The sequence below is a fragment of the Oryzias latipes genome, chromosome 23 (assembly GCF_002234675.1).
Source record: "Oryzias latipes chromosome 23, ASM223467v1".
Taxonomy (NCBI): Eukaryota; Metazoa; Chordata; class Actinopteri; order Beloniformes; family Adrianichthyidae; genus Oryzias; species Oryzias latipes.
Genome location: NC_019881.2, coordinates 15,272,346 through 15,298,122, shown reverse-complemented (window position 1 = coordinate 15,298,122; position 25,777 = coordinate 15,272,346). Strand labels below are relative to the sequence as shown.

Sequence of the window (25,777 nt, the reverse complement as noted above, 5' to 3'; positions counted from 1 at the left end):
CCTGTTCTATTTTTATTTATAAAAGAAGAGTTTGCATTTGTTGTAATCCTACCTTATCACCTAGGGCTGCACGATATGAAGAAAACTTGTGATATGCAATATGAGGGATTAATATTGCGATAACGACATCATTTGCGGTATATAAACAAATAACGAAACAACCAAAAACATCATTCCCATTTTATTGCAACAGTTTAAGAATTGTACTCCAAATGACCCTCATTGACATAGGATGGAACATCTAACATAAAAGGGCTCCATCTGATTGGTCAACAACGCTAAAGAGTCTATCCGATTGGTCAAATGCATAAAGGGATTTATTTGATTCGTTAAATAATTTAAGCTGCCATAAGATTGTTTTAGCACATTTAAGGTAACCATTTATTGCAATTTTTGCTGTGTTTTGCGATATGCATATTGCACAGCTTAATCTTGCGATAACGATAAATTTGCGGTATATTGTGCAGGCCTATTATCACCTCTTTGATTTAACGGTATTTTAATTGCACATGTTGCATGACAGTTTGGTAACTTGCATACATGCTGGATGATGTTATGCAAAAATATTAAAAAACCACAATTGTATATGAAACGTATAGTCCTGTGGTTGTCTTGCACACAACATTGTTTCTGATCAAGTATAAAATGATTGTTTTTTACTGCTACAAACACAGGTAAACATCACAACAAACCTTTTGCAATTTTTCCATAAATAGCATCGGAGGGGGGGTTGCTCAAAACAAATATACAATTTGTCTCGGTGCTGCAGCTTTAAAATCACTTCTGGAATCTCTTTTTACAGATCAATGGGAAGTCCAGGACCCTCTCCTTACCACCCCCGAGTATGCTGGTTTTGAAATCTCAAGTTTTCTTTTTCTAGTCATGTTTTTATGGCTTTCAAACCGCACAGCTGTGAGTCCGTGTATGAGGTGCATCAACAAGTAATTTGGCAGCTGGAGGCGAAAAATATTTTTTTTTGACGTGTTGATAATATCAGAGATGCATCATTTTGTTGACAACTTTCAATATAGTTTTGCTGTGTGGGATATGCAGGGACGTGAGAAATAAATTATGCCTTCAGTCAAAATTTAATACCACGTAAACTAGTTCTTCCCGGGTCTCAAAATTCAAAACATGTAACTTTTATTTAGCTTTACAGTATTTTGATAAAAAGTCGAGATTACAGTCAGCTAAACAACTTTGCAATTTTTTCATGTATGCAGATCTCAGGGTGGACTTGCAAACGTCAAAGTCTTTTAGATTGAAGGTTTAAATTAAGTTGTAATCTCAGTTTAAAACTAAGGTTATGACTTTAAAAAAACATGATTGTTCTAATGGACTAAAATACCAGGTTTGAAGTCAATTATGCCACATAAAGAAAAGCAATTCCACTGAAAGAATAACGTCTCTATGGATTTTTTCCAGTGCGTGAACTCATAATGAGTTGTACTTCTTAAAAAAATGTGTACAGGCATGCAAACATCCCTTTCTGGTATTTCTGTGGTTTTCCAAGAGAATGAGATTAAGGGCTTGGTATAACTTTTCAAAATGCCAAACACATCCAGAGTGAGGGCAGTAAATACCACCCAAATGTCATGAAAAGACTGTACAAGTCAAACTAAATTGGCTACTACAGGCACAAACGCTTGCTTATGCCCCAATTTTGTGTTTGCCGCTCTAAAAGGAAAGACTCCAACACATCTGTGGAACATACACAAGAGCAAGGCCATGCCTCAAACACAGACCTCTTGCTTGGTTAAAGATATATCATATTGAAAAAATATGAACTAAGAAAATAATTTAGTAGATAGAGAAGTCAAAACATTGTGTAATAAGTGTATGTGACTATGTTATCTCAACATTTAGCTGTTGGTTTACAATGGTATCCTTTAATGCGAGAGAGAGAGAGAGACAGATAATTTATTCCAGACTCTTAGTCTGATCAATAAAAAGAAGTACACAAACCCACTTAAAAAAGCACAATGTCAAGAATACACAATTTAAGAATACAATGGTTAAAATTCATAAATACATTAAAAAAGAATAAAAAAAATAAAAAAACATTAACTATACATAACGCACAATAAACATCAGTTACAAGGACAAATAAAAAGACAGTCCAGGGCTCGACATAGCCATTTGTCCGCTGGCCCGGTCCTGTTTTTCGAGCAGTACGGACCACAAGACTTTACTTTTTACTTGTCCGCTTGGGCCACTAAAATATCTAACAATTAATACATTTTTCACCTTTTACAATAAAGTATATTTTGCGAAAACGTGTAGATTTACCTCGTCTCTATAATTCACTTTTTCTGCTAGTCCTGTGTTCAGACTTCAAGGGTTTCTATGGGAAACCTTTTATCATTCTTCTCCTCCTCTCCCGCCTGCGCGCGCGGCTGTCGCTGCCGAGCACCACGCGGCACGCGCTCACTCAATTTTTTTTTCAAACTTTATTGAATGTAACAATTCAATACTAAACAATGTTAAACAGCAACAACGAAGGAACAAGCCAGTGGGTTATTATTACATTTTAGGCAGATATATTTAAACTGACACACATATCAGCGCGCCCCCTGGTGGTTTTTCACCACGATGATCATAAATCCAACACCGTCACTGAAGAGAGACTGAAGCATGTCAGAGATGTGGAAGACATGGCAGGAATAGATAGGAATATGTTAGATGGAGTGACGGGTGGAATTAGTACTATGGACAGCAAGATATTTAATGAATGCATTGAAGATGAAACTGTATGCACTAAGCTTTAAGCTGAATGTCAAAGAATCAAAGGCAACTCAAAATACCTGAATCTCAGACTCAAATGGAGTATAAGGTCAAACTACTTAATTTTGTTTTTCTTTACAACACTGTAAGCAGTAAGTATTTCTAGTTAGCTGAATGATCTCAGTAATTTAATTGTATTTAATTTTTCAATTATTTTATTTAATTAGTTAACTAAAGTAACTAAAAAGTAAATGTAACTTTGCAACAGTAACAAAAAGCAGAATCTTAAGGCAGTCAGGGCAAAAAAGTCAATAAAACTTCTTAACTATTGATTAGGAACAAATGTGAAATAGCAGTGATTAGAAGCAGCATGAAAACTTCTTAACTAGTGTTTCCTACTACACTGCAGCGCTCTCTTCAAAACATCTGAAACAGACTAGAGCAGATTTAAGTTTGATATGCTCTATTTTCAGTCATTGAAAAGTGTATAAATAAGTGCTAGATGTCACCAGAATGCACCAAATTGCACCATATTAAAATTTTCCGGGGGGGCATGCCCCCGGACCCCCCTAAAGTTGCAAGCACCTGCGGAGCGGCGGGTCTCGCTGTGCGCGGTGTCGGGCCAGTGACTTTCAAAAACTACTGGCCCTGTGGGCCAGTGCAAATTTCTGGGCTATGTCAACCCCTGCAGTCCCTCCAGTGTTTCCACAAATTTGACTGGAAGCATTTGGCACTAAATCTAACATTACTTAAGGCCAAGATGAGAGTCTTCTCTGAAGCTTTTAGCCTTTATCCTGCAGATAAACCTGAACATGAGTGAGTGCATGCAAACCCAGAGAGTCTTAATTCTGAGAGAGACAAATGGCTTACTAGCACTTGTCGTCCTTGGCTTGTTTAAAAGCACTTTTAGAGCGTCATTGTATGCCACCTGCAGCTTTCTCAGACTGGCACTTTTATAGTTTGCCAACAGATGAGCTGTATACAGAGGAGTACAAAATGCTTTAAATAACATCACCTTGACATCTTCTGTTCACATGCCAAACTTCTGAGGAAGAGGGTTTCTGTCACAAGAACAGGCAGACGCACGAATCCGATTGCAGCAGCTTTATTAGCTCAGCTAAAAGTCCACAAAACTAAATCAGGGTCAGGCAGGCAGGGGTCAATGACAAGCATGAGAGCATCAGAGAAGAAACAGAGATAGTCAGGATCCAGGCGAGATTCGGGGCAGGCGGCAGGGAAACAGAGTCAGAGCTAAAAAACACGGAATATCAGATCCATAGATGATCTATATCGTCAACATACATCCAGTTGTTGATAATGAGATCTTTAGCCACACAACCAGTGAGACAGGGTTTCATTTTAAGAGATAATTCCTCTAAATATAAATTTAAAAAAAAATAGGACAGAGTGTCACCCCCTTGTCTCACCCCATTGCTAGACTTAAAATGCTTCGACACCTGGATTCCCCATTGAACCTGTGTTGTTTGTTGAGCATACCAGTATGCTAGAAAAGGCACAACACATTTATGTACCCCTCTCTTCGCCCATTTTCTAAATTATTTCTTATGATTTACACTGTCAAATTCTTTGGAGGCATCTAGGCATCACAGAAAAACAGAGACATTTAAATTCCTAAATTTGTAAATCATTTCTACAAGAGAATCTATACATATCATCATTACCAAGCTTTTTGTTAAACCCAAATCCATTATAAATTGTTTTCACAAACTCTGTAATCCTCTCCAGCAAGATTATCTTAAAAAGATTTGATAGAATACTGGTTAGAGCTATTGGTTTGTCATTTTCAGAGCAACCATTTTTTCCAGCTTTGTTTTTTATCCCTGGTACAGCTAACAGTACAGCTATCATAGAGTCTGGTAAAAATCCATGAGCAAGAAAAGCTGTAAAACACATGGCAAGCAGTGGGATTACCTATGCACTAGCAAACTTCCCATGCTCAGAAGATACTGTAACAAGTCCAGTAGCTTTGTGAATCTTATATTAGACTTTTGATACATTTGTGTAAAAAAAAGCTGTAATTTGAAACATTTTAAATGTCAGAAGTGAATGTTCTTGATGAGAAATACCACAAAATATAAAACAGACAAAGAAACTGTTGGTAAAATAAATAAGTCTATCTTGTGCTTTTCTCTACACTCAATGTTCTGGCAGTTGGCCAGAGGTGAGCTGTGGCTCCAATCGTGAAATCAAAGTAGTCCAGATGTCCCCTCTCCCCAACACCTCTTACTCGTATGAAGAACCCTGCAGCTTTGCTAGCCAAGTGGGATGAATAATCACTCCCGAATACATTTATCTCAGATGCAAAAATGTAACCTGTGCTGTCCTGGATCTTACCGCTTCCAAAAAAATCTTCTGAAGACAAGGTGCAAAAGGTCAAAATGAAACACTTCCACATAACATCTCTCGGTGGTTCTGTTAATATTAAAGGTTATCATAAAGTCAACGAATGGATTTAATCTAGAAAACAAAACATCTGATGCATCGTTTGCAACTGCTCACGCAAACAACCCTTCAACTGTTCCGTGTATAATTCCTTTGATCCTGGCTTTGTGTGGCATTATTCTAACAGTCCTGGGTGAATGGCATCTTGAAGTAAATCCTCTTTAGTCACATTCCATTTTTAATTGAATGCTAATCACATGAAGTTATTAATCTGTCCCTGGGTTGGACTTTGCAGATAGACTTTGCAGATGTTTTAGTGACAAAGACAAAACAAACCAAAAAGTAAAGTACTAAAACTAACACGTTTAAAAAAATCAAAAAACTCAATTTGCAATCGAACATTAGGACTCCTTTCGTCTCATTTCCCATGCACCGTCGATTTCTTGTGTTGAAACCCCCAACCACTTTTGTCATTAAAGCGGTAAGGTCCTGCCTGGCTGACGGCAGGAGATGTAGTGATCTATCAGCAGAGTGCCAGAGTTTTGCCATTAGAAAACCATCTGCAAGCAACAGCGTTTCACTGGCGCTAGAAGTCTAGCAAGGCCCGGTTGAGAGGAGGAAGGAAGAAAGCAGTGAGCCCTGAGTTCTAGGCAGTTTGCTTTGATTGATATGAAACATTATAGACGACATGGGAGAAACACGTAAAAAGCTATTTTCTGTTTTCTTTTTTTCCTCCTTTTTCTTTCACAGACAAAAGCTTTGCAAGAGTTTGTCAGTGTGTGGCAAAAAGAAAAGTGACAAGCAGAGAAGTACAGCAAAAGAGAATAAAAGCAGTTCAAGGCCAAACCCTCAGAAAATGGACACAAACACACTCAGTGTCCAAGGAAAGACCTAAGAGCATACAGTCATGGCACAAACGACAACACAACTAGTAATGTTCTTTCAAGAAAAGCAAAAACCAAAAAAAAATGTTGCTTTAAAAATGACATGGAATTATAAGGAAGCGATTTTATCAAACCATCCCAAAGAGTTGGATTTTCTCTTAGTTTAAGTTACAAACTGTTTGTTTTTCAGAGGCATTTAGGTGCGTAGTAAAGAAGCAATTGCTACAGCCTGCAAAATGCTTTTACGCTATTTCAAACGAGGAAAATCAATCCTTGGCATACAAACTTTCAATTGAAATGACACGGCACGACCATTTTGTCCACTGACATAACTACATAGTTATAGGCTGAAATATATGTTTCCTCACATCGAAACGTTGCCTTTTAGCATAACATAGCAAAAAAATAGGTCAATATTACAAAAGATAGTGGTATGTAGGAACTAATCAAGGTAAGTACCTAAAATCTAAACTGAAATGTAAAAAACATGATATGAAATTCTTCAAATGTGTGCAATTTAGTACTAACAAAAGTATAATTTTGAAGAGTAATGTACCACTGCCTGGGGAAAAAAATTGAATTGATTTACTATTAGATTTACTCTTTTCCACTGAGACGTCAGTGCTGTAAAGAAAAACCCCCAGAATGTTATCTGAAAGACAGCCCTTCAAAAATAGTAAAATCTGAAAGGAAATAAAAATGAGGCAACCAGTCCTGGATGATATCAACGGAACATTTTGAACTTAAGATCCATTATATTGAATCAAGCTTGATTTATAGCATTATACTAAACATTAAAAAAAGGCTAAAATCAATATGTAGCCACTAAAAGGTTATATAATGTAATTAGTTTTACATTTTACTGGCACTGGATGAGTCATGTCATATGTCTTAAGAGGCCTTAGGTTTCCTCTTCAGCAAACCAGTATGGCACAATAGCTCCTTTGAACATATATCACAAAGTCAAAACCTAAAAAAGTCTTCAGTAAAACATTCAATTTTTCTTTGATTTATGAACTTGTATTTGTCTGTGCTTCATTAAAAGCTTAAAATAAATCAAGATGAGGCTCTTTAAAAAAACAAAACAAAATACAAAAACAAAAAGTTTCTCACATTATACAAAAACAACATCAATTTATAGCTGAGGGAAATAAACTATCACGACTTTATAGTCATTTGTCATTTTTGTCATCAATAACAAACTTGCAAAAACACTCAATTCTTTGACTTGTGCAGTACCAAAAAAAAAGATCTAAGAAAACGACTAATTTCATTTTTCAATGCACTTTTGGCTGGAAGTATTATATAAAGCTAACCAATATAAATAATGAAAAAAATGTTTCTATACAGGTTAAATCCTGTGCACTTTAAGATGTTTTTGCACTCTTCTATGTGCTTTTTGATTTACTAAAATGTGCTTTCTGATTTAATAAAAATAATTTTGGACACCTTCACAACCAATTATTGTTTTTATGTTGAGTAGATCATTATGCGACTCACCTGAGAAGAGGCTGAAAGATCACAGTGATATTCCTCGCTCCCGGTTTGCAGACAAACTTCATTTCTCCTCCTTCAATCAGGTTGTCATCTGCACCACCTTAAAGACAAGAAACAGAATTGGACATAAATATACTAATTTGAAAATAGTATAGGGGCCCCAATGAGGTTTTTATACACCAGTTAGATAAAAAGTAATGTTGAAAAATCATTTTAAGAGTTAAATTATACTAAAACAAAAATGAGCGTGTCCCTAGTTAGCAAAAAAGGTCAGTATTTAATGTTAGGTTTTTTGAAAAATGTTTACTGAAAAAGGTTCGTCTTACCAGAGACAATTTAATATAAAACAAAAACAAATTAGTCATTGGTGCAAAGTAATGATTCCTCATATTCAAATACTCAATCATAACATTGGTGCAGCATAAGCAATAATAGCCTCACCCTCTGATCAACAAGGCTCTCCATCATAAATCAAAATGCTCCCACATGCTTACTCCCCCACAAGCCCCTGCGTCACAGTGTGGGTGAACCCAACACCTAACAGGGTTAATCAGAAAATCATTGTCATGCAACATCCTGGGGGTGGGAGAGACTGCAGCAGACAGGGGAAGAGGTGAGATCACAGGGGAGAGAAAGAACACCGAAGCTCATTACCTTCACTCATCCTGAAGTAATCGATAGAATTGATGGAGAAGAAATTGCCACTTGTTATTAATATGGCAAACTGCAGCGCAAAAAAAAAAAAAGAGTGCCTGTGCAAACACACCCATTGACAAATGTTTTCTAAGAGTATCACGTATGAGTGAAAGCACATGTGTGTACATGCATTTCTATCGGCCACAAGAAATCTATTTTAATGAGTTGATTAAAACTGTTTTTCTCTCTTCATGGAGAAGATCCACAGTTGTTCTTCACATTTTTAATAACTTCTATGGTCACAGCAATACAAAAACATTTTTTTAAATTAACAATATTCTGACCATTGTCTGTATTTGAGAACTGGACTGAGTAACCTTTCCCTTTCAAACAGGAAGTAACCGTGGGCTCCAAGAAGCTAAAATCCCAAAGACTTCTATTGAGAAATAAACAACTATTTCTCAGTCATTCTATTTGTCAGAATAACCATTCTTGCTCTGATACCTTTTCTTGCTAATCCTATTTTTTCATATTTTATACTTCTGTAGTGCATGTTGTTCAAGTTATAAACTGGCAAATCAGATGCCTTAATAAAAGTATGTGGTCTCACGTGGAGCGTCCAAAATTTTATTATGGTTGTCCCCAAATCCTTCACTACTCACTACTTAGTGCACTAAATTTGCCATTTTGTAAAGCCTTCAAAATCTGCAACTCCAAAAGCCAGTGTCCTTGAAATCTCTTAGAAGTCTCTGGGATTATAGACTAGGGTTGGGCGATGTCCCCTAATTTGGCCGTTGACGATGTTTGCTGTCAACCATCGGGATGGACGATGACATCGTCGGGGGGGGGGGGGGGGGGGGGGGGGGGGGGTATTTTTACATTTTTCGTTCTTATATAACTGCTATTCGTTATTTTGCTTTTTTCATTTTATTTCCCAACTAATGGTTAATCCGCGATGATCCAGTATAAACTGAGGGAAGTGACTTTAACAGAAAAAGTAACAAGCAAAATAGAAAAGAAGTAGTCCACTCCCGCACTTAGCGGAGTGGACCGGCGGAGTGCGGATTTACAGCTTTGTGTTTGATGGGAAGGGGGGGGGGGGGGGTACATGAGCGGTATGTGTGGGAGATTTAAGACTGCGATCCGTCCCGCAGCTCCAAAGCTAATGTTGTTAGCCCGTGTGTTAGCATACTGCTAATCCTGGCTACGTTCAGAAAAAGCACTGACCACACGGATTAAAATTCAAATGATGAGCTAACAGGTGTTTCATAATAACCGTAACATTATTAAAAGCACGTTTAGAAGATCGTCTCGTATTTTACCGAGCTGACATGTCAATGTATATAGCCGCTCGGCGCTGTTATCGTTTTGAATTGAATTGTTACCTTCAATAAAGTTTGGAAAAAAAGCCGCTCGGCGGAAGTTGTATCCTCTTCCGGTTTTCAAACTGCGCATGTGCGAATACTGCGCGTGTGCGAATGATTTATTCCGACCGAAATTGTGACCTTAGTGAACGTTTTTATATTCTGAAAACATTTTTCTGGGCCCATGTACACGGTTGGATTCTAATCCGACCATTGATCCCATCAGGATATTTTGTACATGTAACCGCGGCTTATGGTGTCGACGCGCAACGTGGCGGGGGCGTGGCATCACGATGGTGGTCTCTCCATCGGGATGTCAGTCACCCATCACGATGGACGATGATATCGTCCATCGGCACAACCCTATTATAGACCACAATGCATCACTTATATACCATCTTTCACATGAAAAGAATGTATTTATTTTATTAATTTCTTTTTTTTAACCATCTAAGTTTTCAACTACAAAACACGGTGGATTCATATAAAGTCTTATACTTGTGAACTTCTGATACTTTGATAAATTGTGGTGAGCATGGTGTCTGAATTGCTTTTAAATTTTAGGGCGCTAGATAGTCCAATATCGTTTTTTAGTAGTTAGGGAGTAGAGAGGGAATTTGGACATAGCCTGACAGATTCTTCCAAGCCCGTTCTTAAGTGGAAGGGATGTGGACATCTAATAAGGTCACTCCTGATTGGTAAGTGGTTGCCATAGAACCAATGACTCTAACCCTAACCCACTTGGACCAATTCCTGCTTGTTGACATGGTCTGGCTCCAACTCGGCTGCTTTGGAATTACAAAAAAATGGATACTTAACCCTTTTATTTGGGCGACGTGACATTACACTTACTTGGTCCAGTTCTATATAGTCAGTGATTCCAACTTAAAACAGCGAAACCTTTCACTATGCATGGGATAACTTTTACGCAATTATTTATTAGCTGACACAGAAACATACTATAACCATCACCGTGGCTGTACAGTTCTTTCCTGAAGCAAAAAAGTGTGAAGTTTGAAGAGTTGTTAGGCAAAAAGATTGATCAAAAATCAAACCAGGATGTGAGAGTTAGATGAGGGGCACCTGTTTGTGTATGTGTGCTTGAAATGGGTTTCTGCTTGGCACAAATCCTCACTCCTGTCTCCTTCTGTTTTTTTTTAAGATGAATACAGCCAAGCAAAGCTCACATGCTCTAATACAAAGACACCTCGCCACTGTGCGAAAGCCTGCTCTGCATTGCCTGAGCGGTCTTCCTGGGCCTGCATTCAAATGCATATCAGGCCATTGTTCCCTATGCTGGGCACTTAAATACATTTCTAATGGAACAAGTATCATTTGAAAGTACGGGAGACAACACCCCATATTTTATCTCAAAAAGAAAAGAAAAGCTTTCATTCCATCCCACACTTTCACATCAAAGGTGTCTTATTCTAATCCGTTACCCTGAAATTTCCTTAAATGGTAAAACCAACTTCCTTGTTGCTAAGGGAAGATGAGGTTCAGGTTATTTTAACTATCTTTTTCCATCTCGTGTTCGTTTCACCCTTTTCGTTTGGTTCCAATTCAATTAAGGCTCAATTACAGCTCCAGCCAACGCACGTTCTTGTTTATCTTTCGAGTTTCGTCATACCCCCAGTGCTTCGCTCTCTCTCGCCAACTGATCACCACTGTGAAAACAGAGCTGGCAAAACTTTTGTTTCGAACTAGCAAACACAGAGGGTTCTACGCATAAAATCTTCACGTTACACACACTGGAAAAGATGGTATTATTTGTTTGCTCCAATGCCTATAAAAAAGAAAATACACACACCCACACACAGAATAGACAACCACATATGAATTCCCACTGACAGTGACCAATTTAATTTCATGCTCTAAACATCTGCATCCGTGTCAGACAAAGAAGCGAGGCAGAGGTCTCATTGATCCAGCGGGTCTTGGACCAGCTGCCAACAGGGCATAGCACTGATGAATATTAATTAGGAGCCTATTATTATGCATGGCAATTTTTAGAGTCGTCTAGACGTGACAGAGCGCCTGCGGTTTCAGGTCAGGAAGTCAGCAAACTACTGCCAGTCTTTTCCTTACCCTGCCTGATAAAGTTTAATTTAGTTTGTGAGACCTTGTGAGATTGAATTTGTGTGACAGTATGCGCTGGTAGATTCTGGATAGGTGTACACGTGGATTTTCATCTCCTGGGACGTAGTCTGATCCAAGATTAGCAAGAAGGGTGTGTGAAGAAGGCGTAGCGCTCACTGGGACGACACCTAAAATCTTGGCACGATGAAACGACACAATCTTAAGGCCGTGTCACAGAACCAATATGTCTGTTTTGCCCGTGGATGAAAATTGGCCATACGTATGAACACAAAATCAAAGATAGGGAGAAAGCGGGATGAGAGAAAACACATCTAAAAACTTTTGAGTTGCAAACGCAAAAATGCCTTTTGAAAGCAAACATTTAATATTTTTATTGCAACTTTGAAAGTTTTGTTTTTAAAACGGAATGTTTTGTTTGCAATTAAGAAATTTTAATCTCAAAACTGACTTTTGTTCATAATATGGTGGCAGAAATATCACTTCATATACGTGAATAAACGTGAAAAAGTTGTGGTCTTTCATGTAAAATTGTCACAGAAATATCACGAATGTACCACGTTAAAACCACGGAAGAAGTATGACCAAATCAGGCAAAGAACGCTTAAATCAACGTAAAAGTCAAAATCTGGTGCAAGATTTGTGCATTAACTACGTAATTTTAAAGTGATGTGTGCGCCATATGGACGATGTTAAAGTTATAAATCGGTGGTACATGTGTGAAAAGTCTGTTAGACATCAGGGCTCCAGACTAACTTTTTTCACTAGGAGCACTGTGGCCCCTGAATGAAAATTTTAGGGGCACAACCTGAAAATTTAGGGGCGCATACCGTAAATCAACATGCAAACCAGATCTTCTAATTTCCACTGTATTATAAATACACTAAATAAAATAAATAAAGTAAATAAATACTTTAATTATAGATGCAAAAATTACAATCTGCTTTTTCAAATTCAGTGTCAGATTTTATTCTGCACTTTTGAAGATGCAACAAGAAGGTAAACTGACAGCAGCATCGCTGTCATGACAAAAAAAAATAGTAAACAATATACCATAAATTTAGAATAAAAAAAGTTTTTAGTAACAAGTGATTACCGTAATAACCTTTCGGTCATTTCACAGTTAAGAACAATACTTAAATGTATGTAAACATTAGGGGATGGAAATTCATGTTGGCGAAACCAAATAGGTGCAGCCAAGATGCACAATAATTTGAGATCACCCAGATGGACGTAACGCTGCACAGATCACCTGGTGTGAGACATATTTTTGTTTTTGTTCTAACATCACCTGTCAATCAAAACCAAAATATCACCAGAAAGGGGCGGAAGCAAGACCCCAACCTGACCAAACACAGCTGGAAATTTAGTACTGAACTGACTGAAAGCTGCCCTACAGACTACAAAACAATGCATTATGGGACATGCGTCCTGATGGGTTTTTGTAGTTCACTGATCAATTAAAATAATTTAAAATACCAACTGATTAAAAAAAGGCTACATACATCACAAAACATTGAAATAATTATAAAAGATGTAATATCACAGATCGTACTTAGGGGGAGAGGCATAATTATTAAATTGAATGTTAAGGACAACTCCAACTTCCTGTTGCAGCTTTGCCTTCATGCCCCCCCCCCCCCCCCCCGGGCGCTGGTTCATCTTAAACACGTCTATCGTTGCATTTTCCACACGTGTTTTAAGTGCGTCTAAGACTAAATCGTGTTGTCGCTCACACGTGTTTATGTTCGAGCCCCGTTAGCTGTCACGCATGTAGGTGTGGGACATTTATGCTCCTCAGCTGACCATCTCCCGCGGGAGCGATGTGCTGTCGTTACAGCCGTGTATGAGAGCCGTGGTTTGCTTCGCGAGTTTGAGACCCCTGCTGTACACTCTGGCACTGGTATACTAGCCGCAGGTCGAAAGAACGAATCAATAGTTCGCTAGCTGTTCATAGCTCAGACGCACATATCAGGTTGTGATGATTTGTCTCCGTTTCCTTCCCACAGACGTTAACGCGCACTCGATTATCTCTAGGCCCCGCCCCTCCACATATTTTAGCCACTTGCAGTGACTTTCCCTATTCTTCTCACACGCATTGGCCGCCTCAGGCATCACTCAATGACATGCGAGTGTGCGCTTATGGAATTACGTTTCTGCCATTAACTGAAATGGCGTAAAGACAACTAAGCGGGCGTATTTAGGAACTGAGTGAGTGAACCTTAAAACCGCGCAGGCGCAATTCTAACTGAGAAGTGATCTTGCGCGGTCACTTCCTTTTTGCGCGCTCATGTGGATTTACGCTCAGTGTTAAGGGGGCGTTTTTGTCACTTTTGGGGCAGGAACCTTTCTGGTTGATCTGATTGGCTGAAATTTGCATGGCCTATCGGCGAGGCAGAGGGGCGGGACCTTCATTTTTCAGGGCGGGGGGGTTAACAGGCGGCTCTTGAGCTGCATGTCGCTCTCTGCCTTTTATCATATTTTCTATATTCAGTGCTTTCACAACCATAAGGTGAAAGTCTTACATTTTCTCCAAAATGTACAGAGCGGCCCTAATGTGTTATTGTGTGACTTCGGTAAAGAAGATCTAGGAGAGAACAGCATGATGACGGTACGGAGAGAGGAGAGGACGTGAAAGAAGACACCCCCCCCCCCCCATAGTACAAAGGAGCAGATATGTGAATAATGCAGAACAACTTCGTTTTGGAAACCCTGGAAATGCAAAGAGACACGATTATGAGGCATAGTTTAAACTGCAGCTACCAGCTACGCGGAGGAACACGGGAATGGAGCAGCTGTGGTTCGGTTAAATTAGATCTTCACAGATTCAGACTTCCTGCTTCAATAACTCTTCTGATCAACGTTCAAATGTGTCAGCAAGTATCTCACTCATTTTGTATTAACACAGAGAGTGAACTACAAAAGCATTTTTAAAGAAAAAAGTTCGTTTTTATTGCCTTTTAATCAGAATTGTTCGTTTTAAGCTGTGAATGCAAACAGAGCAGCGAGCCGGCTGCCAAGGGACCGTCAACAAAGTGCAACCTCTGTGAAACAGCATTCTGTAAAAATGAGTGAACTTTTAAAAAGGGAATAAATGTCTATATTTATATGAACTGGTAATGAAGACTCGTCAGCATAGTCATGCTACATTATTATTTATTATACTAAATTTTGTTAGAAAGTCAACCTCTATTTTATTTCTTATAGTTCTTAAAATTTAATAGAGATATGAATCATAACATAAATGCTCAATAGCTCTGAAGATACTAAAGCTTCTGTCACCAAACCTCCTGTACTGACTAATCATGACCTCATTGTCCTACTGCAACAAAGATTATGCAAAAAAAAAAAATTGGCACCTTCAGAGCTATTGAGGATTTTTGACCAAATCTGATCCATTTTTAATTATGAAAAATTCCTATAAATAAACAAAGTGAACTATTGACATTCTTTATTTTAGTATGACAATAAGGTTATGTCAAGTTACTGATAACTTTAGTCATGATTCATATCTATTAAAATTTGAAAAAGTATACGCAACAAGATAAAATAAAGATGGACTTTCCTACAAAATATGTATTGTAACAAGAATATGCTTTATAATAGTTTTATGATTTTTTTGTAAGATTATTGATTTTTACACAGTGGTGTTTCACAGAGGTTGCACTTTGTTGACGGTCCCTTGGCAGCCGGCTGCTGCATGTCTGCATTGACAGCTTAAAGCGAACAATTCTGATTAAAAGGCAAAAAAACGATCTTTTTTCTTCAGAAATGCATTTGTGGTTCACTCTCTGTGTTAATACAAAAGGATTGAGATACTTGCTGACACATTTGAACGTTGATCAGAAGAGTTATTGAAGCAGGAAGTCTGAATCTGTGAAGATCTTTCTAACTTATCGAACCTCAGCTGCCAGAGAATTTAAAATAATGAATCCATGGTTCGGAAGTGAGGACGCTGGAAAACCAACTCCGACAAGACAAGAAGATGCAGCAGCAGCTGAGTTTCCGCGAAAAAGGAAAGGCCTGTGTTGGAAGATCGACTCGAGGCTCAGCGCTGCTACTTCCAGCAGATGACAGTGAAAAGCTTATCATCATCCCCCCCTTACCGGGACGCAGCAACGGGCGAGTTACGCTACACTTTGGGACTGCAGGACTTAAACTTGGCCTGAGGTGTCTGCTTTCACTGTTCTTTGGAGCCGCATAGCAAAGAGACGGACTCTGATGATGAGGAAAGGGAAGCCGGCGTGTCTGATAGAGATGTAGTCCAGCTGTTCCAGATACAGAAGATGAAGACTTTGATGGATTAGAAATGCTGAATGATGACTGAAAAAATAAATCACAACCAACTCAGTTTTGTGCTCGCTGCCTTTTTTAAACACACACCAGCGTGCACGTTTCACCGGTATGTGTGTTAACGTTAAATACAGAAAAAACACTCAGAACTGAAACGGCGCCGTTTAAATCCAGTGCTGTTGTAAGGAGAGGAGAGGAGGGGGTTACGAGAAATAATATGGCTTTAATTGTGTGTGTGTCTGGCAGGTCAGTGTGTGTTGTGGCTCTTTGACTATCACAGTTAGAGATGTCGGCTCTTTGTGTCAAACTTGTTTGCCCCCCCCCTGTTAGAGGCAATCATAGAAAAAAAAACGCGGATGTAACGTGGATTAAAACATTAACCAACGACCCAAAACTAAGGTAAGAAAGTGCAGCGGGTTTTTTGTGGTGTGGTGGGAAGTTTTTCTCATGTGAAATTCACAGCATTTGTTACAGTTTTAATGCTTTTAATCCACGTTACAGCCGCTGTTCCTTTTCTATTAAAGCCCCAAAATGAAAGTCCCGCCCCGCTGCTTGGCATGCAAATTTCAGCCAATCAGATCAACCAGAAATGTTCCTGCCCCTAAGTGACAAACACACCCCTGAATACCGCCCCCAAGTGACAAAAACGCCCCCTTAACACTGAGCGTAAATCCAGGTGAGGGCGCAAAAGAGAACTGACCGAGCAGGATTACTGCTCAGTTAGGATTTCAGCCGTTCAGTTGTAAAATGCGGGGTCGCTTAGTTAGAATTACGCCATCACAGTTGTAAGTTTCACTCACTCAGTTTCTAAATACGCCCGCTTAGTTGTCTTTACGCCCTTTCAATTTTTGGCATTTATGTAATTCGATATGCGCTCGCGTGTGCTCCAGTCTCACGAGTGTGTGTGTGTCTGTCTGCGTGCGTGTGGGCTCGCGTCTCATTGATGATTTCATTGGTCATTTCATTGATCATTGACGGGCCGCTTCCACGTTTAATGAATAAAAAAATACGGAGGGTGGGGGAGGCAAATTTACTGGTCGCGCATGTGCGACTGGATGTAAAATTCAGTCGCACAGTCTCAAATTTTGGTCGCAAAATGCGAGCAAATGGTCGCAGTCTGGAGCCCTGGACATACATGGAGTTAGTGGAAAGCCACAAATTTGCATCTGCATTTTGCAAGAATCATGCACAATTGCACAAGATTTACGTCATAATTGCGTATAAACTACACACAATTCACATAAACTGCCTATTTCTCAACTGACCAAAACATTTCAAACAGCTCAAAACCGAATGCAAGTAAGGACCATACGCTGAAACCCCTCGACGGACATCTGCACATGTTGACGAATGAAGAAACACTTATAAACTACATATATCACGAAAGATCAAAATATCATATGTGGAAAATGTGCAAGATGGACACAGTGGCTGTATGACATGGCCTTAATCAAGCTAAATCTCTCTAAATTAATTCTTAAGGACCACTGCCCTATCTACAAAAAAACTATTAATAGGGTTTTTTTATGTAAAATGTGCACCAATATTAATTTATTATATATATATATATATATATATATATATATATATATATATATATATATATATATATATATATATAAAACGCCCCTCTCACCCTCCGCGGGTGGTTTCTCCTCCAAGCTCGGGTCCTCTACCAGAGGCCTGGGAGCTTGAGGGTCCTACGCAGTATCTTAGCTGTTCCTAGCACTGCGCTTTTCTGGACTGAGAGGTCTGAGGTCTTTCCAGGTATCTGTTGTAGCCACTCCTCCAGCTTGGGGGTTACTGCCCCGAGGGCTCCAATTACCACAGGCACCACTGTCACCTTCACTTTCCAGGCTTTCTCCAGTTCTTCTCTGAGTCCCTGGTATTTCTCCAGTTTCTCATGTTCCTTCTTCCTGATGTTTCCATCGCTTGGCACTGCCACATCCACCACAACGGCTTTCCTCTGTTCTTTATCCACCACTACAATGTCTGGTTGGTTTGCCATTACCATCCTATCAGTCTGGATCTGGAAGTCCCACAGGATCTTTGCCCTCTCATTCTCTACCACCTTTGGAGGTGTTTCCCATTTTGACCTTGGGGTTTCCAGTTCATATTCTGCACACATGTTCCTGTATATTATTCCAGCCACTTGATTGTGGCGCTCCATGTATGCTTTACCTGCCAGCATCTTACATCCTACAGTTATGTGCTGGATTGTTTCAGGGGCCTCTTTGCACAGCCTACACCTTGGGTCTTGTCTGGTGTGGTAGATCTGAGCCTCTATCGCTCTGGTGCTCAGGGCTTGTTCCTGAGCTGCCACGATGAGCGCTTCAGTACTGTCCTGTAGGCCAGCCCTTTCTAGCCATTGGTAGGACTTCTTGATATCAGCCACTTCAGTTATGGTCCGGTGGTACATCCCATGCAGGGGTTTGTCCTCCCATGAGGATCTGTCCTCCAGCACTGTGTCCTCTGCTCTCCATTGCCTGAGACATTCACTGAGTACACTGTCATTTGGCTGGGTAGCTCGGTTGGTAAGGTGCAGGACTGTCATGCAGGAAACCCGGGTTCGATTCCCAGGGCGGAATGAACAATTAATGGCAATGAAAAATGGGGCAATTACCATGACAATGGAAATGGGGCAATTACCATAACAATGACGGGCAAATAACATCACCCAGTGAGGGTCCTTGGGCAACACCCTTAACGCTACCGCCTACCTCACAACATGAGAGACAATGAACCACATGTCATGCCGGCTCAGACGTCGCCCGGCCAAACAAGGTCTGCGTCAGGTGCTGAGGGACCAGAGCACCCTGATGGAAAGTAAGCTACTGGAACAAGATGGAAATGGACTAGATGTGAGAACAAGGTTCTGTTAGAATGCTACTACTCAAGTAATCCCACCCAGAGGGGTTAAATGCAGAGAATGTGGAATGAATGGATATATATATATATATATATATATATATATATATATATATATATATATATATATATATATATATATATATATATATATATATATATATATATATATATATATATATATATATAAAAAATATAACAACTAAATGAATTGTGTTTAAAAGTCAATAAAAATAGTTCAAGCAAACCGCATAGATCAGATGTTAGAATATCCTCCCACACACAGTGACACCCGTACAGACCTCTGCTCTGTCTAACTATGAACTCTCCAGCCCACATTTAATCAAGTCAGTCAGTGACTTAGTGAAATTGCATTAGCTACACTTTCCTGAGTTTGATGAGAAATTGTCTGATCCTGTGATGAATTCCAGCCATGCCATTATTTAGGCAGAGGAAGAATGAACTTGTGATGCCTTCTTTAACACACTTCAATGTGCTCTGAGCGCGCTGTGTCTGTGCGCTTTTGACAAATGCGAAGAGGGCGGGTCAGGAAAGCCACACACAGGCATAGATGTGACTGTGATCCAAAAAGTAAGACCTGTCTAAATCTCAGTGTGTCTGTCCACTGCATGTATAAAGAAGACAGAATCACCTAAATAAAAACGCAACAACTTGAAACGGTCAAAGTCCATTCATTTCAAAACTGACACTGTGTACAACAGATTTGTTTTATATTTTTTTCCTCTTTAGAGGAAACTGATCGCAAGATTTTTATAATATTCCAAAATTCTTATCCATCATATTTTAGTTCTTTTTTTTTAATGATATTTGAAACAAATTAAACACATTCTTATATTTAATAAACAGAACTTGAGTCTCTTATTTTTTTTTATTCATCTACAAAAACCACTTGATAGCTTTAATTTAAAAATGAGAAGCTTCCCAGACACTTCACTTCAGGTTTTATTTACTTCCAGTCACAGTAGTGCATGCAGTTTGGTTTAGTTTATGTACGTACTTAAAATCCTATATTATTCTCCAATTTGGAGTGATAATTACATAGCCCGAGGTGTATTTTTAAACTCCATTAAATGACTTGGATTTACAATTCGTATATCAAATCACAAGAAACAAATGTTTGCACTCGTTTTTTCAGGAACAGATTGCGAGTATCTGAGTAGTCCGAGTACTCAGATACTCATTAAAGTCCAACTCACTTTCTTTGCCATGTACTTAAAGACCAGTTTATGAATATATTTGCCTGTAAAACTCAAATTATAAAAATTAAAACTTGGTTGGTAAAAATTGGTTGTCATAAAGCCTCAACTAAGATTTTTCTTCGAATTTATTTTTAATTCGATGTTACAAGAGACAAAACGACCATGTCAGTTTTGACTTTGGCAGATCATTCTTAGCATAGAAAACGTAAATATTTAAGGGTTAGTGTTGTCATAATAGCCTGACAGATACACATTTCGTAAAGTTAAATCCCAATGTGTACCATGGTGACACTTTTAATAATTAATCCAACTTAACTCACACCTGCATTTATTTTTACAATCATTTATTTATGTGCTTTATTCTCAGTTGGGCTGGTTTCATGGCTGGTGAAGCAGCATACAAGATCCCATCAAATTAATTTTAATAATGGAAGCCTCTCATTAAGATCCAATCAGACATGAAGACGATCCAAGCAGAATAAGATGCTTGGCACTGACCAGATTCATGAATTATTGACTAGAAAACTGATCCTATTAGATCAGCAGCTTTAAGCTCTGTACATATGCAGCTTAATTCCAGTCTAATTTTTTTTGCAAACATGCACATACATTTGAATGCGTTTGACTTGAACATGAAGAATGTGACCTGATTTTTATCAATCCTAGACTAATTTCCATGGAGCAACCATTATAGACAAATAAGAATATTGAGGGCTAAAATTGGATTAGCCTATATATTCCTTTTTACTTTTTAAACAACTGGTTTTGTAATCTCATGAAAAGCTGAGTAGGGCCCTCAGCCAACGAAAACTGCCTCTCCCTGTTTGCACAATGGCCCACGGCTGCTACACCTTCTCTCAAGGAAAACGCTAAATTACAGTTGTCAACTTCAAAATTGGATAATAATTTTTTCATCCACCTATTCGCTTATTTTTTGTCACCATCATGAACCTGTCATAGTCTGAGCAGAGATCCGCAAACCTCTTTTTCTTACCGAATGCCAACTCCAGCTGCTCCTTCGTGGCACAGAAGTTATAGTCTCTCCAGAGGACCCTGTGTCTGCCCCAGAGTACTCCTATGAAGACTTTCCTATGAAGCATTACCTTTGGGAGATGTCTGGACAGATCGCTGATCTGATGTCCAACTGAACTGGCTCCCTCCGAACCTCAAAGGGATGACCAAGCCCCTCACCATAGTCCTAAGAGGAAACGAATCCCTCTTTAAAAATAAGTTATTTAGGACAATATTTATAACCTCATTCCTTTGGTCACTACTTAGTGTCATAAGTGAGGGCTGTGTTGTAAATCAGCCAGAAAACTGACAGCTTCACCTTTTCGCTTGCCTCTCTGTCTGTTAAGACAAGACCAATGCAGACCAGGCCTTATCAAGCATGTCCCCTATTCACCTGTCAATCTCCAACATCACATAACCTTCAGAAGCAAAGATGCAATCATGATCTGAGCAAACTGGAAATTCTGTCGATGAAGGTTATGAGCCGACTCTGATAAAAGTCCAGCCTGTAAAAACAGGTGTTTATTACTGCCAGGGCCAAGGATCTAAAAAAGGTTTTCACTTTAGTTGAAAAGACCTGTTAAACTATATTTTCTGTGCACTTTTAACAATAGCCTCCTTAAAATTAATATTACCACATGAGACAGAAAGCAAAATGTTCCACAATGATGGAGCATAGATTCACAGAGCATGGAAGAGGAATACAAAGAGAAGTGCATTGCTCAAAAATATTAGGAATTGGTGCTAGTAGATTTTCTGTAGTTATCTGTACGTCATTACATTCAAACATGCATCTTCATAGGGTTAACTTGTGACAGCACATAGGTACCTATATGCATCAAAAGCACCTCACAGTGTGCAAAAACAATCACTAAGCCATTTATTTGTTACATTGAACAACATTACTCCCAGGTAAAATGACAAAATACAGAAGTCTTTAAAAAACGTATTTTAAATTCTCACTCCGATCATCTTTTAATGTATTTCAAAGGCATTTCCAGTGGTCTTTTAATTATGATTATAACTTTTTAGGCTAAATAAAAAAAAACCTGTGTTGTTTTCTAGGACATAGTTACTGTTAAGCGGCATTGGTTAATTAGAAATTCACCTCTGGGTTTTGGGCAGGGCCGTCAGTGCAGTGTAGGCCTTCCCAAACTTCCCATCATCCATTTGTTTCAATGCGCTCCTGCTAGCTTACAGCAATCCAGCTTGGATGAGGAAAACAAAGACGTACATGGATCTACCTGTTGACAAGTAGATGCATTGGAATGGAGCGAAACAGTGAGCTTGCCAATTGTAGCACCTACATCACTGCTTTTTTTCCAACTGCAATTTTCAGTCGGCTTCTAATTCAAGATTTGAATAAAAAAATACTTAGAAACACAATTTTAAGTTAATATTTGTATCTATGTCCACCATCATCAGAAAAACCCCCATGAGAACATGTGTGATTTTTAAATCATGGCTTATTATCATAAAATAATGACTATCATTTGACAGAATTTTTTTATTTTTTCTGACCTAAACATGCATTTCATAACACTAGACCTTTGTTTTTTCTTAAAACAGAAAAATGCCCAAATTCAAATTTATTGATGCCATTTTTCGTTTGCTGGAAAAGATAAATTTATCATCTTATACTAGTAGAAAGTGAAAGCAAAGTTTGAAATGAAAAAAAAAAGGCAATAAACACACCACTGAAAATAGGGTTTACTCCAGTAGATTCAACTGTATTTATATAGCCAACATCACAAATGTTCCTCAAGGAGTTTTACACTTTAAAAAGAGATAGATAGGATACCAAATGCATTTAATAGACACAAGTAACCTGACAGGCAAGGCACATAAATGTGTATTTATTTGTTTGGGGACTTGGGAGAACTAACCTGCCAGCAAACCAAGTGTCATCAAATGTTTGATTGGACCCAGCAGGGAACCTGGAAGCATATTGCACACCCTCTGCTGCCCCGGAACAACCTGTTGAAGGCTGTGAATGCCAGAATTGAGAGTGTGTGTTTGTCGATGTACCTGCCTGGACTATCAATGTATTTACAGTGCAGATGTCAAATCCTTTCCAGCCTCGTGTCTTTTGTGCCCTTCATTTACCCACCCTTCCCTTGACAAGTTCCATCCTTTTTCATTTGTTCTCCAATCAGCAAGTGCAAGATTAAATGTAAACACAGAGGTGACAGTCAAAGCCAGAAATGATGATAGGTCCACTGCTGATAAAACTGAGCCGGAGGCTAGAAAACTAAAAATTCTATGATTAAACGTCCGCACTGTGTAAACAATTATATCCTTCATTTTATTTTCTTTGTTGTCCCCTGAATGCCCTATAATAAATGATTCACATGATTGTCTTATAAAATTGTAATACTTAACTTATGTTCGAATGTTTTACTTTATTAATGCTTTAACATATAAAAGATTCATGTTTGATACTCCTTTGTAAGATCTAAAGGGTGTCATCTGGACTGAGAAATTTTACTTTCAGTAGTTTAGATTGATCAAATTCATCATCAAAAAAGGTTCATATTTTGTGATAAACTTTTAAAGAATATGAATGTTTACAACATGTTTATATAAGGCACCACTAAATAATTTTACAAGATGTCTGACAATAGGTCATGCCTTATTAAACAAGAATGTTTTTCTTTCTGTAGCCGTGTTTTTATTGTTGCTTACTTAGTAAGACTATCTACAAGAAATAGCTTTAACTGGGGAGTTTGTGAAATTGTAGGAAACAATTAAAAATTATCCTTTTTTTTTTTCTTAGACTGACATTTTTCGGCAAGTCTTACTTACAGAGTAGTTTTTTGACAAAGATAAAAATAAATTAACTCACAAAAGAAGAAAAAAATCCTGATGAAAGAATCAGTTTAGCAAGTGTTTATCAAAGTGTAGATCAATCTGGACTTTACTGGTGATTGTCAAAGTTGCCTTTGATAAAAAGAGGGGGGAAAATCAATCGTTTTGTTTCAAAGTAGAGTTCATTTTTAAGGTATTGTTTTTTTCCTTTAGCAAGAAAACTACTGTGGTCACATTACTGGCCCTTTTCTGTGGATTAAATATCAAAGACCCACTTGAAAAATGGTGTGTTTCTAATGTTTTTTACATGTTGTGGAATATTTCTGATGATGGAGGACATTTATAAAGAAAATTTAAGCTTAAAATTGCATTTCCAAGTATTTCTTTATTCAAATGTTTGTGAATCAGGAGCAGATTAAAAAAAATGCAGTAAGAAAAAGAGCATTTTGTGCAACAGAAAATACAATTGGTGAGCCACAAATTTCCTACTCCACTCCATGCCGATGCATCCACTTGTAGACTTGATCCATGAATGTTTTTGTTTTCCTCATCTGAGCTGGCATCTGGCTTGAAATTGTACTGCTGGATAGCTCCAATAATGCTCGCCATTTTTATTGCACCGGTAGTGTTAGGTCGGGATTGGGAGGGGTTGTTAACTACTGGAAAAGAATGTTAACAGACGCATGATGGGAAGTAAAAGTGGGCTCACTCCGTTCCAACAGTTGCGGCCACAACTCAGAGGGCAAATTTCTGATGAACTTCTGATGCTCTGCAGAAATTATGTCCTCAAAACGACAGGTTTTTTGATTTGGGCTAAAAATAGTATAAACAATAATTAAAAGACCAGTGGAAACACCTTTACTATTGATCAGAAGATGATCAGAGTGAGTCTGTAATGTGTACGTTGCGGTGAGGTAAATGATAAAGAAAACTCTGGTCCCTGACACCATCATGTACCGGTATATATATCTGCAACTAAACTGAACATGGGAAGTCCAAACTCAAAGGTAAAGCAGTTCCTCCAGGATCTTGCAAGCATTTTTTATGAATGTTAGAACACAAAAAGCCTGAAGTTGCAATCATTTTTCTAAAAAGTTGCAATGTTTTTCAATCATTATTTAAAAGCTTTGGGAGGGCGTACAAATTTTTAAGCGGTTGCTTTTTCCCCCCAATTTTTGAAGTGCAATTTCATGTTTCCCCAGAAGAAATGCACAGCAGCAACACAATTCCAGATCAGTGATTTATTTTAAAATAAGGCAAACTTTTTTACATGTTTGTGTAGGAGCAACTTTCACCTGTCAACTAAAATTTGAAGTTATATAACAGTGGCATGTTTAGTAAATTTTACACATAATTTGAGCAATGTTGTGTTAACGTTGAAAAGTTTAATTACAACTAGGAAAAAAAAAGATGGTGGAACAAAGTATTATTAGTTTTTCTTTTGTTTAGATCAATTATATTTTTATCATTTTTATAATCTATTTTAAGAAGTTAAAGGATTATTTGATGACTAATTCCATGAAGAACAACCATGAGTGGGGAAAGAATGTGAAGCAAGAACTTTCGCACCAAGTTAAGTGCATATCTTTGGTATTCCCACGTTATCATCTTGTAATAATCAATGACCTTTCCTTTGCTGACAAATTTACCTTCTATATAATGCTTCATTTACGAAGATGATTAATTTTAATTGCAAGGCCAGCTGGAGTCAATTATTGATCACTGCACGAAATGAAAAAAACAATCTATCTTTTAAATTGCTGATAAATTAAGAACATGACATCAAGGGAATATATAATTGATAGGACAAAGCAAAGACTTCTTGGAAGACCTTAAAAAAAGGGTTTAAGGTAATATTTAGGTGCATCAATAGAACAACTAGTGGAGGGTCATGTTTGCTGGCCACAAAATTAGATTACAACTGGAAAGAGATTAGTTTCCTAATACGCTATGTAATGAAGAAGGTCTGCTC

General features: G+C 38.3%; 1 protein-coding gene across 1 annotated transcript in view; it reads right to left on the bottom strand.

Moving 5' to 3' along the window:
• Positions 1-25,777, bottom strand: part of exoc4 (exocyst complex component 4) — a 137,965-nt gene that overhangs the window by 71,074 nt on the left and 41,114 nt on the right. Inside the window, exon 11 of the mRNA XM_011491137.3 lies at positions 7,512-7,608. Coding sequence (XP_011489439.1) covers positions 7,512-7,608 — 97 coding nt within the window. The remainder of the gene's footprint in view (positions 1-7,511; positions 7,609-25,777) is intronic.